Source organism: Mirounga leonina, unplaced genomic scaffold (assembly GCF_011800145.1).
Source record: "Mirounga leonina isolate KUSES-001 unplaced genomic scaffold, KU_Mleo_1.0 Mir_154, whole genome shotgun sequence".
Taxonomy (NCBI): Eukaryota; Metazoa; Chordata; class Mammalia; order Carnivora; family Phocidae; genus Mirounga; species Mirounga leonina.
Genome location: NW_023270389.1, coordinates 45,767,798 through 45,782,157, shown reverse-complemented (window position 1 = coordinate 45,782,157; position 14,360 = coordinate 45,767,798). Strand labels below are relative to the sequence as shown.

The window sequence follows — 14,360 nt, the reverse complement described above, 5'->3', positions numbered from 1 at the left end:
TTTATTTATTTATTTATTTATTTATTTATTTATTTATTTATTTATTTGAGAGAGAATGAGAGACAGAGAGCACGAGAGGGAAGAGGGCAGAGGGAGAAGCAGACCCCCTGCTGAGCAGGGAGCCCGATGTGGGACTCGATCCTGGGACTCCAGGATCATGACCTGAGCCGAAGGCAGTCGCTTAACCAACTGAGGCACCCAGGCGCCCTTAACTGTTTCCTTTTAGACAACAATGGAGACTAGATAAGGACTGAAATTATCGTAAAGGAAAAGATAAATAGCCTGTACAATGAGGAGAAAAGGAGCCTCAGCATAGGGAAAGGGGGAAAGGAGAGCAAGCACCACCCACAGCATGCTCTTAAATGGAAGTGGAGATCTCAGTATGTGCTGGAGACAGCTGCCAAAAAGCACTAGGTAAAGTCAAGGCAATCAAGTCACTTTCAAGATCATTATAATCAGATATTGGTCTTTAAGTTAATTACTAAATGAAAAAGTAGAAGTCCTCTTAAGGAACATGGTTTGTGTGTATAACATACATAAATTAGGTGTACATATTTGGGGAAAGGGGGAAAATAAGTTATTTTATTAAAAACATTTAGGGAACTGATAATCTGAATCTTTTAACTAGTTGATTTAAATAAAATAAAATATGTAAAGAAGCAGATGAGAAGAATTCAATGCCCAATTTAAATATTTTCATTCACTTACTATTTACTTTTTCATTTGTTAATATTTATTGATTGCCTACTGATAATGTAACTGGAATCAAGGTAGATGCTGGAGCATCCTTCTAGGTTAAATTGTTCAGTAAATGTAGAGTGAATATATGAATAAATGAATAAAGAATAAATGAAGTAAATGAATAAAGGGTTTAACAAGCAATCACAAGGATTAGAGAAAATGAAGAAGGTATCACATGGAAATCTTGGAGAGCTCTCTGCAAATATATTTGGCTGAATCAGGAAAGGCCAAGCCTACAATTCTTTTTTTTTTTTAAAAGATTTTATTTATTTATTTGAGAGAGAGAGAATGAGAGAGAGCACATGAAAGTGGGGAGGGTCAGAGGGAGAAGCAGACTCCCCGCTGAGCAGGGCGCCTGATGCGGGACTTGATCCAGGGACTCCAGGATCATGACCTGAGCCGAAGGCAGTCGCTTAACCAACTGAGCCACCCAGCGCCCCCAAGCCTACAATTCTTGACCCTTTCTGATGAGACTCCAGAGATCTGAAGTCTCACATTCAAGGTCAAATCTTCTTTTAAGTTTTTTGTGAAGCTGTAATATTCATGAGCTATTCCATGGCCACCCAGACTTTTTATTAAAGCACATGAGAGAAGATCCTGAGTCAAGGATAGCTTCTACTTACAAAATCCCTCTTATAACCAGCAAAGAACATGACAGAAAATGTTAAGGAACAATCCTCCAACTCTGTCTTGACAACAAAAGTTATCTGTACAAAGTTATTAGTTAACAGAATTCAAATAATTAAAAACATAAGGTAGTATGTTTATTTATTTATGAGCTCTAGCACATCCTATTTGACAACCTGAATATCTTAATGGATATCTTGACAAACCAATACCTTAATATGAGCAATTATAATTACAAATAACGTAAAAAAAAAAAAACTAGTTTTTTTCATATAGACAAAAATAAACACTTGTTTCTTTTACACTGTAATTCAATAAAAATGAGTCATCATGTTCAAAAAGGCCACAGAAATGTTCTTTTGTTAAGACAGGGGAATGACATTACCATGCACATGTAGCTGAAGGTGCTGCTGGGTTTCTCCAGCTGCATTGGTTGCCACACATGTGTATCTGCCGGCATCTTCCATCAGGGCTTTGGCAATTTGTAAAACTCGACCAGAAGACTGTATCTAATTGGGAGCAGAAAGCATGGCAGCATTTTGTACTTTACACTGGGACTTGAAAGCATTTGCTGAGATAGCCAAACTCATTTAAATTTATGCTATTTAATTATAGTTTTATGCCAATATCTTAATTATCTCTTGATAGATTAGAACCAGATCTCACTTCATCACACACAAAAAAGACTGATTTGATTGAAAAACTTTTCTTCTTCATTGGAAAACACAAAATAAAATAACCTAAGGCCTGCTGGTACAGTCATAAAGCCTTGCTGAACAAAAGACTTTAGCACTGAACGATGAGGTATGTGATGAAAATTTAAGCTACTTAAAAAAAATACAGTCACATTTATGTAACACTTCATAAATACTTTTAAGGCAACAATCTTTTTTGATTAAATGGTCATGGGGGCCAGAAAAACAATAAAAATTATAAAATATGAGTAATGGAAATGCAGATAAATTTCTTCCTGTTTTTCCTCATTTCTCTGTTAAACCTATTGCAACTAGCCTCCACCATTTTGGAACTAGTGATTCAGTGGTTATTCTTTGAAACTTATCATTCAGAGGTTATCAGTAACTTCTCTTTTTTTTTTCTTTTTTAATTTAATTTTATTATGTTAGTCACCATACATCATTAGTTTTTGATGTAGTGATCCACGATTCATTGTTTTCATATAACACCCAGTGCTCCATGCAGTATTAAGGAGGTTATCAGTAACTTCTAGTCACAATATCCAGCAGCTTACATAGTAAGCTCATATTCTCTTTTACCATCTACAGCATTTGGCATTACTGACCACCTACTCCTGAATCACTCTACTCTCTGGGTGTTGAAGATACAAAAATGTCCTCAGTTCTCAATCTCTGACTTTCTTAGGAGATTACAGAACCTGCTTCTTCCTCCTGTCCCATAAACATAAAGTTCAGCTTTCTGATAGTTTTCATGGCTTCAGCGAAGAATTCTGTGCAGACTCTGAAATTTATAGTACTGGCCTCAATTTCTCTCCTGAGCTTCACGCTTGCTGTTCCAGCTAATCTGCTGGATGGGTTAGCACATGAAATTTAACACATCCAAAACAAAGCTTATAACTGTTTCCTTGTATCTCCAGACCTACTTTTCATTGCATGTTTCCAATCTTGTTTAATGGCACTACTATTCTCCAAGGCATCTTGATTTCAGGGCCCACTCTGACTCTCCTACTAGTTATACAACTCTGTTTTTCAGATCTCTACTTTCCATTCTCACAACCACTGTGGGATTATAATAGTTTCTTAATTTATATTCCAGTGTCTCCAACCTCCCAAACTGTTAATCTATCTTATATACCGTTGCCAGAATAATTTGTCTAAAATGCAAATTTGATCCTTTTACCAGTCCCCCTTCAAAGCTCACTCAGCTCCCCACTTTGCCCAGAATGAAATCTGAACTCAGCATAGCCCTCCAGGCTTACCACATTCTGACCCCAAATGATCTGCTCTCCATACACTCCCAAGTAAACTCCCACTTGACTTATTCTTCAGCCAGAGTGTACTAAACTCACTAAGCAGCATATTCATACATTAAATTCACTTCTAGACTTCTGCACATGGCCTTTAAATGCCATAATTTTTTAAGACTCCGAACAAGGTCAGTTCTCTCTTCTATTTTTTCATACTCTTTACTCTCCCCTTAGATTACCTCATTCATGTCTATGCTTTCAAATATCATCTATGTGATGCCCGAACTCTCCTTTGAGCTCCAGGAGCATATATTCCATGGTCTACCTGATCTCCACTTTATTTCAAAGTCAACTTAACCTCCCAAAATATAAAACTTACATCCAGTTTTTTGCCCCTAAATGGGTTGTCCTCCAAAGTCTCCTGTCTTACTGGATGGCATCATAAGATATGCATCTGTGTAGGTTAGATTCCCCAAGTTTTCCTTGATATTTCCTGCTCCCTCAACTTTCATATGCAATTTATCACTGAGTCCTAATGATTGACACAATAATTCTCAAATACATCCATATATCCTCATCTTCATGGCCAGAATGTGAGTTCAAATTTCAATCTTCTCTCCCTCCTAGATGAATAAGTCCTAATTGATTTCCACACATCTACTCTTTATCTTTTTCAATTTATTTTTGGAGGTACAATTGGCATATATTATATTAGTTTCAAGTGTACAACATAATAATTCAATTTCTGTACACACTGCAAAGTGATCATCACAAGTCTAGTCTTCATACGAAGTTACAGATTTTTTTCTTGTGATGAGAACTTTTAAGATTTACTCTCCTGTTAACTTTCAAGTATGCAATACAATATTATTGAGTACAGTCACTATGTTGTATTTACATCACCATGACTTATTTACTTAATATCTGGGAGTTTGTACCTCTTGACCACCTTCACCTATTTTGCACACTTCTCAACCCCCTTCACCTCTGGCAACCACCAAACTGTTCTATGTGTATCTATGAGTTTTGTTTCTTTTATTTTTTAGATTCCAGATATAATTGAAATCACATGGTATTTATCTTTCTCTGTCTGACTTATATCAATTAGCATAATGCCCTTAAGGTCTATCCATGTTGTCACAAATGGCAAGACTTCATTCTTTTTTATAATTGAATAGTATTCCATTGTGTGTGTGTGTGTGTGTGTGTATCACATCTTCTTTATCCATTCATCTACTGATGAACACTTTAGTTGTTTCCATGTCCTGACTATTATAAATAATGCTGTAGTGAGCATGTGGGTGCATATATCTTTTCGAGTTAGGGTTTTCGTATTCTTTGGATAAATACCCAGAAATGGAATTGCTGAATCATATGGTGGCTCTGATTTTTATTTTTTGAGGCATCTCCATACTGTCTTCCATAGTGGTTGCAATAGGGTACATTCCCACCAACAATGCACAAGGGTTCCCTTTTCTCACATCCTCAACAATGCTTATTTCTTGTCTTTTTGATAATAGCCTTAAACAGGTGTGATGTGATACCTTATGGTTTTGATATGCATATCCCTGATAATTACTGATGTTAAACATTTTTCCATGTGCCTGTTGGACATATACATGACTTTGGAAAATGTCTAGTTATATCTTGTGCCCATTTTTTAATCAGATTGCTTGTTTTTTTGCTATTGAGTTGAGCTCTTTATATACTTTGGGTATTAACTGTTATCAGATATATGATTTACAATTTTTCCCTCATTTAATTTATATTTCAGTGCCTCCAACCATACAGAAGCTTTTTGGATTGATGTAGTCCCGCTTGTTTATTTTTGCCTTTGTTGCCTTTGATTTGGGAGTCAGATCTAAAAATTCAATGCCAGGACTATGTCAGGAAGCTTACTACCTGCGTTTTCTTCTAGGAGTTTTGTGCTTTCAGGTTCTACATTCAAGTCTTTAATCCATTTGGAGCTGATTTTTGTGTATGGTTTAAGATAGCATTCTGGTTTCATTCTTTTGCATGTGACTGTCCAATATTTCCAACATCATTTATTGAAGAGAACATCCTTTCCTCATTGTATATTCTTGACTTCTTTGTCATAAATTAACCAACCATATATGTGTAGGTTTATTTCTTGGCTCTCTGTTCTGTTCCATTGATCCATGTGTTGGTTTTTATGCCAATACCAAACTGTTTTTGATGACTACAGCTTTGTAGTATAGTTTGAAAACAGCATGATGTCTCCAGATTTGTTTTTCTTTCTCAAGATCACTTTGGCTACTTGGGGTCTTTTGTGGTTCCATACAAATTTTAGGATTGTTTGTTCCATTTCTGTGAAAAATGCCATTGGAATTTTGATAGGAATTGCATTGAACCTACAGATTGCTTTGGGTAGTAGGAACATTATAACAAGATTAATTCTTCCAATCCATGGGCATGGGATACCTTTCCATTTATTTGTGTCTTCAATTTCTTTCATCACTGTCTTATATCTTCTAGTGCACAGAACTTTCACTTCCTTTCACCTCCTTGGTTAAATTTCTTTTTATTCTTTTTTATGCAATTTTAAATGGGACTGTTTTCTTAATTTCTCTCTCTGATAGTTTGTTAGTGTATAGAAATGAAACCAATTTTTGTATATCGATTTTGTACCCTGCAATTTTGCTGACTTCATTTATTGGTTCTAACACTTTTTTGGTGAAGTCTATAGGATTTTTTAATATATATTTTTCAATTTGGATGCCTTTTATTTCTTTTTCTTGCCTAGTTGCTCTTGATAGGACTTCCAATACTATGTTCAATAAAAGTGGTGAGAGTGGGAACACTTGTCTTGCACTTGATCTTAGAGAAAAAACTTTCAGCTTTTCACCACTGAATATGATGTTAGCTGTGGGTTTGTCATATATGACCTTAATTATGTTGAGGTATGTTTCCTCTATATCCACTTTGTTGAGGGTTTTTACCATAAGTGGATGTTGACTTTTGTCAAATGCTTTTTCCATTGAGACGATCATATAATTTTTATCTTTCATTTCATTAATGTGGTGTATTATGTTGGTTGATTTGTGAATGTTGAAACATGCTTACATCCCTGGAGTAAATTCCACTTAATCATGGTGGATGACCATTTTAATGTTGATAGCAACTTAAGTTTGGATGCATTCTAAAATTCTACATTTTTACTCCCCCACAATGTTTTATGTTTTTGATGTCACATTTTACATTCTTTTATTTTGTGTTTCCCTTAACTGTTTATTGTGGTTATAGTTAATTTTACTACTTTTGATTTTTATCTTCATACTGGCTTTATAAGTAATTAACCCACTACCTTTACTATATATTTACCTTTACTAGTGACATTTTTACTTTCATATATTTTCTTGTTACTAGTTAGTGCCTTTTTTTTCAGTTTAAAGAAGTCCCTTTAACATTTCTTGTAGGGCCAGTTTAGTGATGAATTCTTCTACCTTTTGTTTGTCTAAAAATCTCTTTATTCTCCTTTAATTCTGAATAATAACCTTGCTGGGTAGTGTATTCTTGGTTGGAAGTTTTATTTTCCTTTCAGCACTTCAAATATATCATGCCACTTCTTCTGGCTTTCAAGATTTCTGCTGAAAAATCAGCTGACAGTCTTATGGGAGCGGGCTTCCCTTGCACCTAACAAATGGCTTTTCTCTTGCTGCTTTTAAGATTTTCTTCTTATCTTTAACTTTTTATATTTTAATTATAATGTCTCTTCCTGTGGATCTCTTTGGGTTCATCTTATTTAGAATTCTCAAATGCTTCCTGGACCTGGATGTCTGTTTCCTTCCCCAGTTTAGGGAGGTTTCCACCCATTATTTCTTGAAATGTGTTTTCTGCCCCTTTCTCTCTCTCTTCCCCTTCTGGAATCCATATAATATGAAAGCTATTCCACTTCATGTTGCCCCATAGGTCCCTTAAGCTATCTTCATTTTTTAAAAATTCTTTTTTCTTTTTGCTGTTCTGTTTGGGTGAATTCCACTGCTGTCTTCCAGGTTACTGATCTGTCTTTCTGCTTCATCTAATCAGCTGTTGAACACCATAGTGTATTTTTCAGTTTAATTATTGTATTCTTCAGCTCTGTGACTTCTGTTTGGTACCTTCTTATATTTTCTATCTTTTGTTGGAGTTCTCACTGTGTTCATACATTCTTTTCCTGAGTTTAGTGAGCATCTTTATGACCATTACTTTGAACTCTTTATCAGGTAGATTACTTATTTCCATTTCATGAAGGCCGTTTTCTGAGGTTTTGTTCTGTTCTTCCATTTGAAACATACTCCTCTATTTCCTCATTTTGCTTGAGTTTCTGTTTGTTTCTAAGTATTAGGCAAAATAGCTATCTTCCCAGTCTTACAGGAGTGGCCTTGTGTAGATTAACCTCATCGTTCAACCCTGCCCTAGCTCTTGGTTATCTCTCAGACCTTGTGACTGCCTCAGTAGCCTGATTTATTCTTGATAGATCCCAGTTATTAAGGGTATTCCAAGACCTATCAGTGTTCCAAAGAGAGGGATCTCAGTCAGCACCTGGTTTCAGGCTGACTAGAAGCCAGATCCTTAGGCAGCAGTTTTAAAGTACACAACGATATACAGTCCCACAGGACTGCAGTTGTAAACCCTGGTGGCCTTCAACCAGGGGATCTGGAGGTGTCCCCTGGGTGACAGCTGCAAAAATCAGGGCTTCAGGTGTGTGTATATGCTCCTTGCTGGGAGGCACCAGGAGCTACAGCAAGGCCAAGGGAGAACACAAAGGTGGTGTCTCCCTGCCTATGTTCCCTGAGAGTGCCTTCATAGCCTCTACGTGTGTGGCAAACCTGAAGCCTGTCCCTCATGTTGAAGCTCCAGGACCAGTGGGTGGGCCTTTTTCACCAGCAGACCAGGAGTGTATTCCAGTTCACTGTGTGCAATGCCTTGGGTGTGGTAGCCTGCCAAGAATGGCTTTTCTGATTATTGTTATAGTCCCATAGGGCCCTGGAACACAAGCCCCTCTGACCACTGGGTCCAGGCATTCAAGGGGTATCCTTTGTGTGGACTGGGCTTGCCCTTCAGCCTTAATGGGGCAGTGGGAGAACTTGGGGTGGGGCATGCCTGCAGCTTTAGCAAGGCAGGTGAAGAGTGCTCGGGGACAGAGCACCCCCCACCCCACCTCCACTTCAGCAAGGCAGTGGGAGATTGCTGTGTCTGCACACACCTGCTTTTACTAGCAAGCTGGAGGGAGAGTGCAAAACTGGTGCCTGATAGCAGCTCTGTCCCTGGAGAAAGTCCCTACAGGTCCTTGTCCTTCCGGCAGATGCTTTAAAATTAGCAAATGAATCTCCTTCACATATAGTTTAGTTTAGGCACTTTTCAAATTTTTGCACTAGGCCCCAGGGCAAGTAAGTCTGAATGTGAGTCATTTAAAAGAAGTATCTCAAATCCCTACAGTACTTTGGGCCTCTTGGATGTAAGCTTCATTGGTTTTCAAAGCCAGACATTTTATGGCTTGTCTCTTCAGTACAGGTCCCAAGGGTTGGAATGCCCAATGTAGGGCACAAATCCCATACTCCTCAGGGAGAAGCTGCAGACTTGTGAGATCCCTCCCTATTGTGAGTTGGTATGCTATGGTTTTGGCAAGATTGTGTCTCTGCCTCTCCTACCCATCTTGATGTTGCCCTTTTATCCTTTGTTGTAGAGGAGCTGTTCAGCTAGTTTTCAAATCTTTTTCAGAGGGGATTGTTCTGTATGTGGCAGTAGATTTGGTGTGTCTGTGGGGGGAGGTGAGTTCAGGATCTTCCTATACTACTGTTTTGGACCACCTCTGCCCACATATCTATTTTAAACTCCTTCAATTCATTATCTTATAGGGGCCAGTAATTATTTAAAATGAAAATCTGATTATGTCACTACTCTCTTAAAACTCTTCAAAGATCTCCCTTTGATTGAAAGTAAAAATGAAATCACTAATATTACTTAAATGCCTTCTACTCCCTGGTCTCCTCTAATACCACCTCATCTTGCTTTGTGTTCTTCAGTCTACTGGCTTGCTATCAGGTCCTCAGGAGGTGTCATGCGCCTTTACTTTAAGTTGTTGGCACACACATCTTCTCTGAAATACTCTACTCTGTTCTCTTCCATTAATTCACTCATTTAACTCCTATGTATTCTTCATATCTCTGCTCAAAGGCTTTCTCTATGAATTACCTAATGCCTAAAACCTTTCCACATTATCTGTTCTTATACTTCTCCATATTTTCTCTTAAAGTTACTCATTACAGTTTACAATTAAACTTTTATATGATTATGTGATAAATGCCTATCTCCCTGAAGTATGTTTTAAGGCTTCATAATGAACCTCTCACTAGCATAAATGTATAAGATTAGTTCCATTGGATTTGGAATAGGAATAATAAATGAGCAGATACCGATCATTTGTACTGGGAAAAGAACTCAATACATCCTTCATTACTGAAAACTTAATACAAGCAAAGTTCAAGCCCACATCAGTCAACTAACTTGATCCTAGTAAAAAAATCTATTGATTCAGATTTTTAAATGAATCATTTAGATTATCTAAGTTTGAAATCAATCAATCTATCTATCTATCCAGAAATATGTAATGAGGTACATTTATATGGCAGGGATTATACTCAGATTGAAGGATATAGAAGTGAATTTATTCAAGACTGGGTCTCTGCCATCTTGAAGCTTATAACTAGTTAAAATATTTTTTTCAAGACTTATTGCACTTAGGTTTATGTAGATATGATTTTACCTTAATCTTAGTCTATGGTATATTGGGGATACTGTGAGTCAGTAATGATGAACACAGTTCATTCATCCATGAGACACCAGTTTTTCAATAGTTAAAACAGGCATAAACTGAAATAATAAAAATACCAACCAATATGTTAAAATTATCATTGTTAAGGTTATTAGTCTTTAATTCTATTCTTCAAATCAAAATATTAAGATAAATTCCAAAAACTCTAAGGAAAACACATATTATTTTGATAAATTTTCTGTAAAATCTGTCCAACAGGAAAATCTACAATTAGGAAAGAAGAACACGATAGCTCTGGGAAGATCAATGTAGATTTCACATTTGGGGCTCAGCAATATTTATACTTACTTTAAGGTTTCCTCGGGCAGTATTTACAGGTTGGCCATCTTTTAACCATGTAATAGATGGATTTGGAATGCCATTGGCAATGCACTGCAAGGTGATAGGCTTGTGCTTCACTATGGCTCTCTCAGAAAGGCCTGAGGATTTGATTGTTGGAGGAACTAGATTTAAGAAAGGAAGGAAGGAAGGAAAGCAGGAAGGGATGGAAAGACAGAGTAAGGGAGGGAGGGAACACAAACCATAATCAGTGGGGTCAAGTACTTAAAAATCTGGATGTAAGAACCTGAAACTTTAAAATTTAGAAAAGGGAAAATTCTTATTTTAAGAAACAATGAAATAATTTTATCCCATGCATTTAATTTATAGTTTTCAGCAATTTTAGATGACTTATTTCTTAAGTATGGATCTCTAGTTCTCCAAAGAATAAAATGTGTTTATAGCAACTACAATCCACATGCATGTTTGGCTTACACCTGCTGGTATGTTTTCCCAATCTATTATGATCCTCCCTTTCTCCAGAACAATCTCGTTAAATCAGGGTGGGTTTCCTCTACCTGTATTTATACTGCATGACTCTGACCCCAGCAAGGCTGACTGAATACAGAATGGGAACTTGATTTAAGCTGGGCCTGCCAGATTCCCTCCCTCAGGAGTTGGAATTGAGACTGAGAAACAGGGTTAGCTACATTTCATCACAGGATTGAAAAAGCAGGGGGAAAAAAGTCTGCATGGACAGATGGAAAAATGTTGATGTTCATAGAAACCTCCACTAGAGCTTCTAAATGGCTCCCCAGATTCTCCCTGCAGTCCCTCACTTCCCAAGGTTGGCAGGCAAGTGAGACAAATAATACCCTGGCCAAGGGTTGTCTCTGTCATTACACTAAAGGTTCTGATTCTTCTGTGCTAGTTCTGTGAATACCTCTATCTACCCTGGATCCTGCATAACATCCTTAGCCTCCATTTCTGGAAATGACTTTATTCACACTCCCTCCTGTTCTGGTTAAACCCTGAAGAGCTGACACAACGTTTTTACTTGGAATTTGCTGCCTGCCTATTCTATCTTATTTGGTCTTATTCCTCAGGCCCTGGCATTCTATGTAGAATACACTTCCTAACATCTGAAGTGTTTATTTTAATTTACATAGGCCTCTTGGTTAAGTCTCTGTGTTAGTAAAGTGCCTTAAGATTAATCTGCCATTTTTTAACTCAAATTCACATCCTTTATATTACTTTCCACAACTCAAGATTTATCCAGATTACTGAGCTACCATCTGAATTAAATAACGACACAATGCATAAATTAATTTTAAATATAATGCTCATGTCCCTTCTTCAGCATACCATGAACAGTAACTTCAAATTCCTTCTCGTGGTCACCAGCAATGTTTGTTGCCACACAGCGATAAAGGCCTGTATCTGACACTTGAGCTTGGGCAATAACCAATTTGCGTCCATTTAGTAAAATCTTGAATCCATCCCTTTCATCAGTTAGCTGGCCATCCTTTAGCCACCTATAGAAACAAGGCAAAAAGAAGTCTGGAGATGTATTTTTAAATAACTTAGTTCCTAAAAGATATGTGCGTGTGTATATATATCTTAGAGGAACTAGATTTATCTATATATTAAATGTTTCTACACATACATACATATGTAAATTCTCAATTGCATATTTGCCTAATTCCCTATTTGCCCATTCTGTAAAATGAACTATAATGGGGAAAAGAAAAAAGTAAACCTGGCCCAACACAGAAGTTGGCACAGTGTTGGAACCCCAGTAGCTATGCGGTTTCTTCATTCTTCTCTTTACGTTGAGGAAACAAAGAGGCAAGTGCCCCTAAATAGCATTCACTTCAAATGTTTAAATAACATTAACCAGCAAAGTGAATACATTCCTAAAATATCTGAAAAATAAAACCCTGATACAGCATTATATTTTTTCATTTCTTATGAGTTATCATTTTCCATTTTACTTTGTAATCATATGTGAACATATTTTATTCTCTTAGTTGACTGACTGTTCCTTTGCATATCCTGCACCTTGGAAATGAAGGTTAAGTATTCACGAAATGCTTTGTGAATGAAGGAATGAGAAAAAAGAATTGGTAAACATATATGCACGGTAACTATTTCCCTAATATGTCCAGTATATTTCTTTTTATTTAGTCATTCATTAAACATTTCAGTGCCTCAAGAAGATCTGACAGATACTGCTTAGTAGTCTGTCTCTATGAACTGAAAATGTCATTTCTAGGAGCATAAATGGAATTCCTCTAATTGAACAGATTTGAGGTCCGTGTGATTATTAAGCAAAAGTTGCCTTGTATATAGAGTATGTCTTTTAAAAGAGGAACATAAATAATATAATTTTATATGGCCACCTTTTAATGACACAAATTTTTTCAAGATAGCCTTAAAACACTCAAATAAAGAAGTGGGAGGTATTTAGAAGACATACCAAAACCCTTACATGATAGTTGGCGTGGGAGAGCCTGTCACTTGGCAATCTAGCTCCAGTAAGTTATTAACCATCACAATGAAGTAAGATGTTTCATCTCCTCCTTCTATAGCTGGTGGCACTAGAAAACAACAGAGATGTAACATACAAAGAAATGTACACCAGAAAAAATACACCACCATTTTAAGGAATACTAAGTTGCAGTTCAGAAGGCTGACAAGTATCATAGAAATTTGATACATGAAGGGGATTTGAAATGTAAAATATATTTTATCATACACACTTGCTAGGATCAATGAATGTATTTTTGACATGCTGTGGATTTTTCTCAATTAATCGAGCACTCTGGTGCTGCTGATGCCATCTGAATGTAAAGTTGGTTCATATTTTATGTTGCTTATTTTCATAATAATAAGAGAAGGGAACCTCAAAAATTGGACCTCTGCTCAAAAAGCCTTCAATTTATAGAGAAATAGAGACCAAAAACATTGCAAGATGACTTTCCAAGGCCCAGAGACTGTTTCCTGCATTAGACATAGCATAGTGCTCATGACAGAGGACCATGATATCACTCACTGCAATCCGATATTGTCATAGATGTAAAATGCATCAATGCACTTACAAATACAAAGCGTACCTATCAAGATCAGTGCAAGATTTATGTGGGTTCTTAGATCTTGGGACTCTGGTAATAAATCCACCACTTAGTAATGTGCAGTCCAGAGTTGAACCGATAACTGAACCTTCTCTAAAACTGTTTTATTGTTCTATGACCAATAAAGCATTTCATAAAATGATCAGGTTGTGCTATGAATCTGGAATCCAGATGGTGGCATCCTTATTTACCTAAGACATCAACTTCGTATTTGATTTCCTTTTCTCCAGCCACACTCGTAGCCACACATACATACTGTCCCCGATCAACTTCTAGGGCACTCATGATTTCTAGTTTCTTCCCACCAGCTTCCGTACGGATGTTGTCACTGGCTTTCATAGGTACACCATCTTTTAACCAGGTGAGAACTGGAGGAGGGTTGCCAGTAGCTTTACACTCTAGTGTCAGCGAATGAGCGATAACCACTTGCTTATTCAGAGGTACGGCCAAGTCACCTTCAATCACTGGAGGAACTAGGCAGAAAAAAGTAATATTTCAGGCATCTTTGAAATTCTAATGAAATAAGGATTTTGTTTTCACGTAGTCTGACCACAGAAACTACCTACATGTCTGTCTCTCTCTAAGCTATTAAGGAAAGAATTTCTTGGGTTAGCTGATCCGCAGCTATCCTAAATATTGTGGGATACTTTGTACTGTGTCTCGTTTATAAAGGGTAAATAGTAGAGAATGATCTTAGTCCTAACAACTACTTTACCTTCTTCATAAAAACCGAATGGTCTAGATGCCCCATGTGAAATGGGCAAATGGTTGGGCAGATGAATGGACCACTTTTACTAAATGTAGCTTTTAAAAATGTTTTTTT

General features: G+C 36.9%; 1 protein-coding gene across 2 annotated transcripts in view; it reads right to left on the bottom strand.

Annotated features, from left to right (window-relative positions):
• The window catches only part of HMCN1 (hemicentin 1), a 482,021-nt gene that overhangs the window by 179,820 nt on the left and 287,841 nt on the right, over nt 1-14,360 (bottom strand). For both annotated transcript variants that reach the window (XM_035010675.1, XM_035010676.1), the window contains exons 32-36: nt 13,729-14,010; nt 12,895-13,003; nt 11,769-11,938; nt 10,434-10,588; nt 1,754-1,877 (exon numbers count right to left, since the gene is read on the bottom strand). In XM_035010675.1, coding sequence (XP_034866566.1) covers nt 1,754-1,877; nt 10,434-10,588; nt 11,769-11,938; nt 12,895-13,003; nt 13,729-14,010 — 840 coding nt within the window. The remainder of the gene's footprint in view (nt 1-1,753; nt 1,878-10,433; nt 10,589-11,768; nt 11,939-12,894; nt 13,004-13,728; nt 14,011-14,360) is intronic.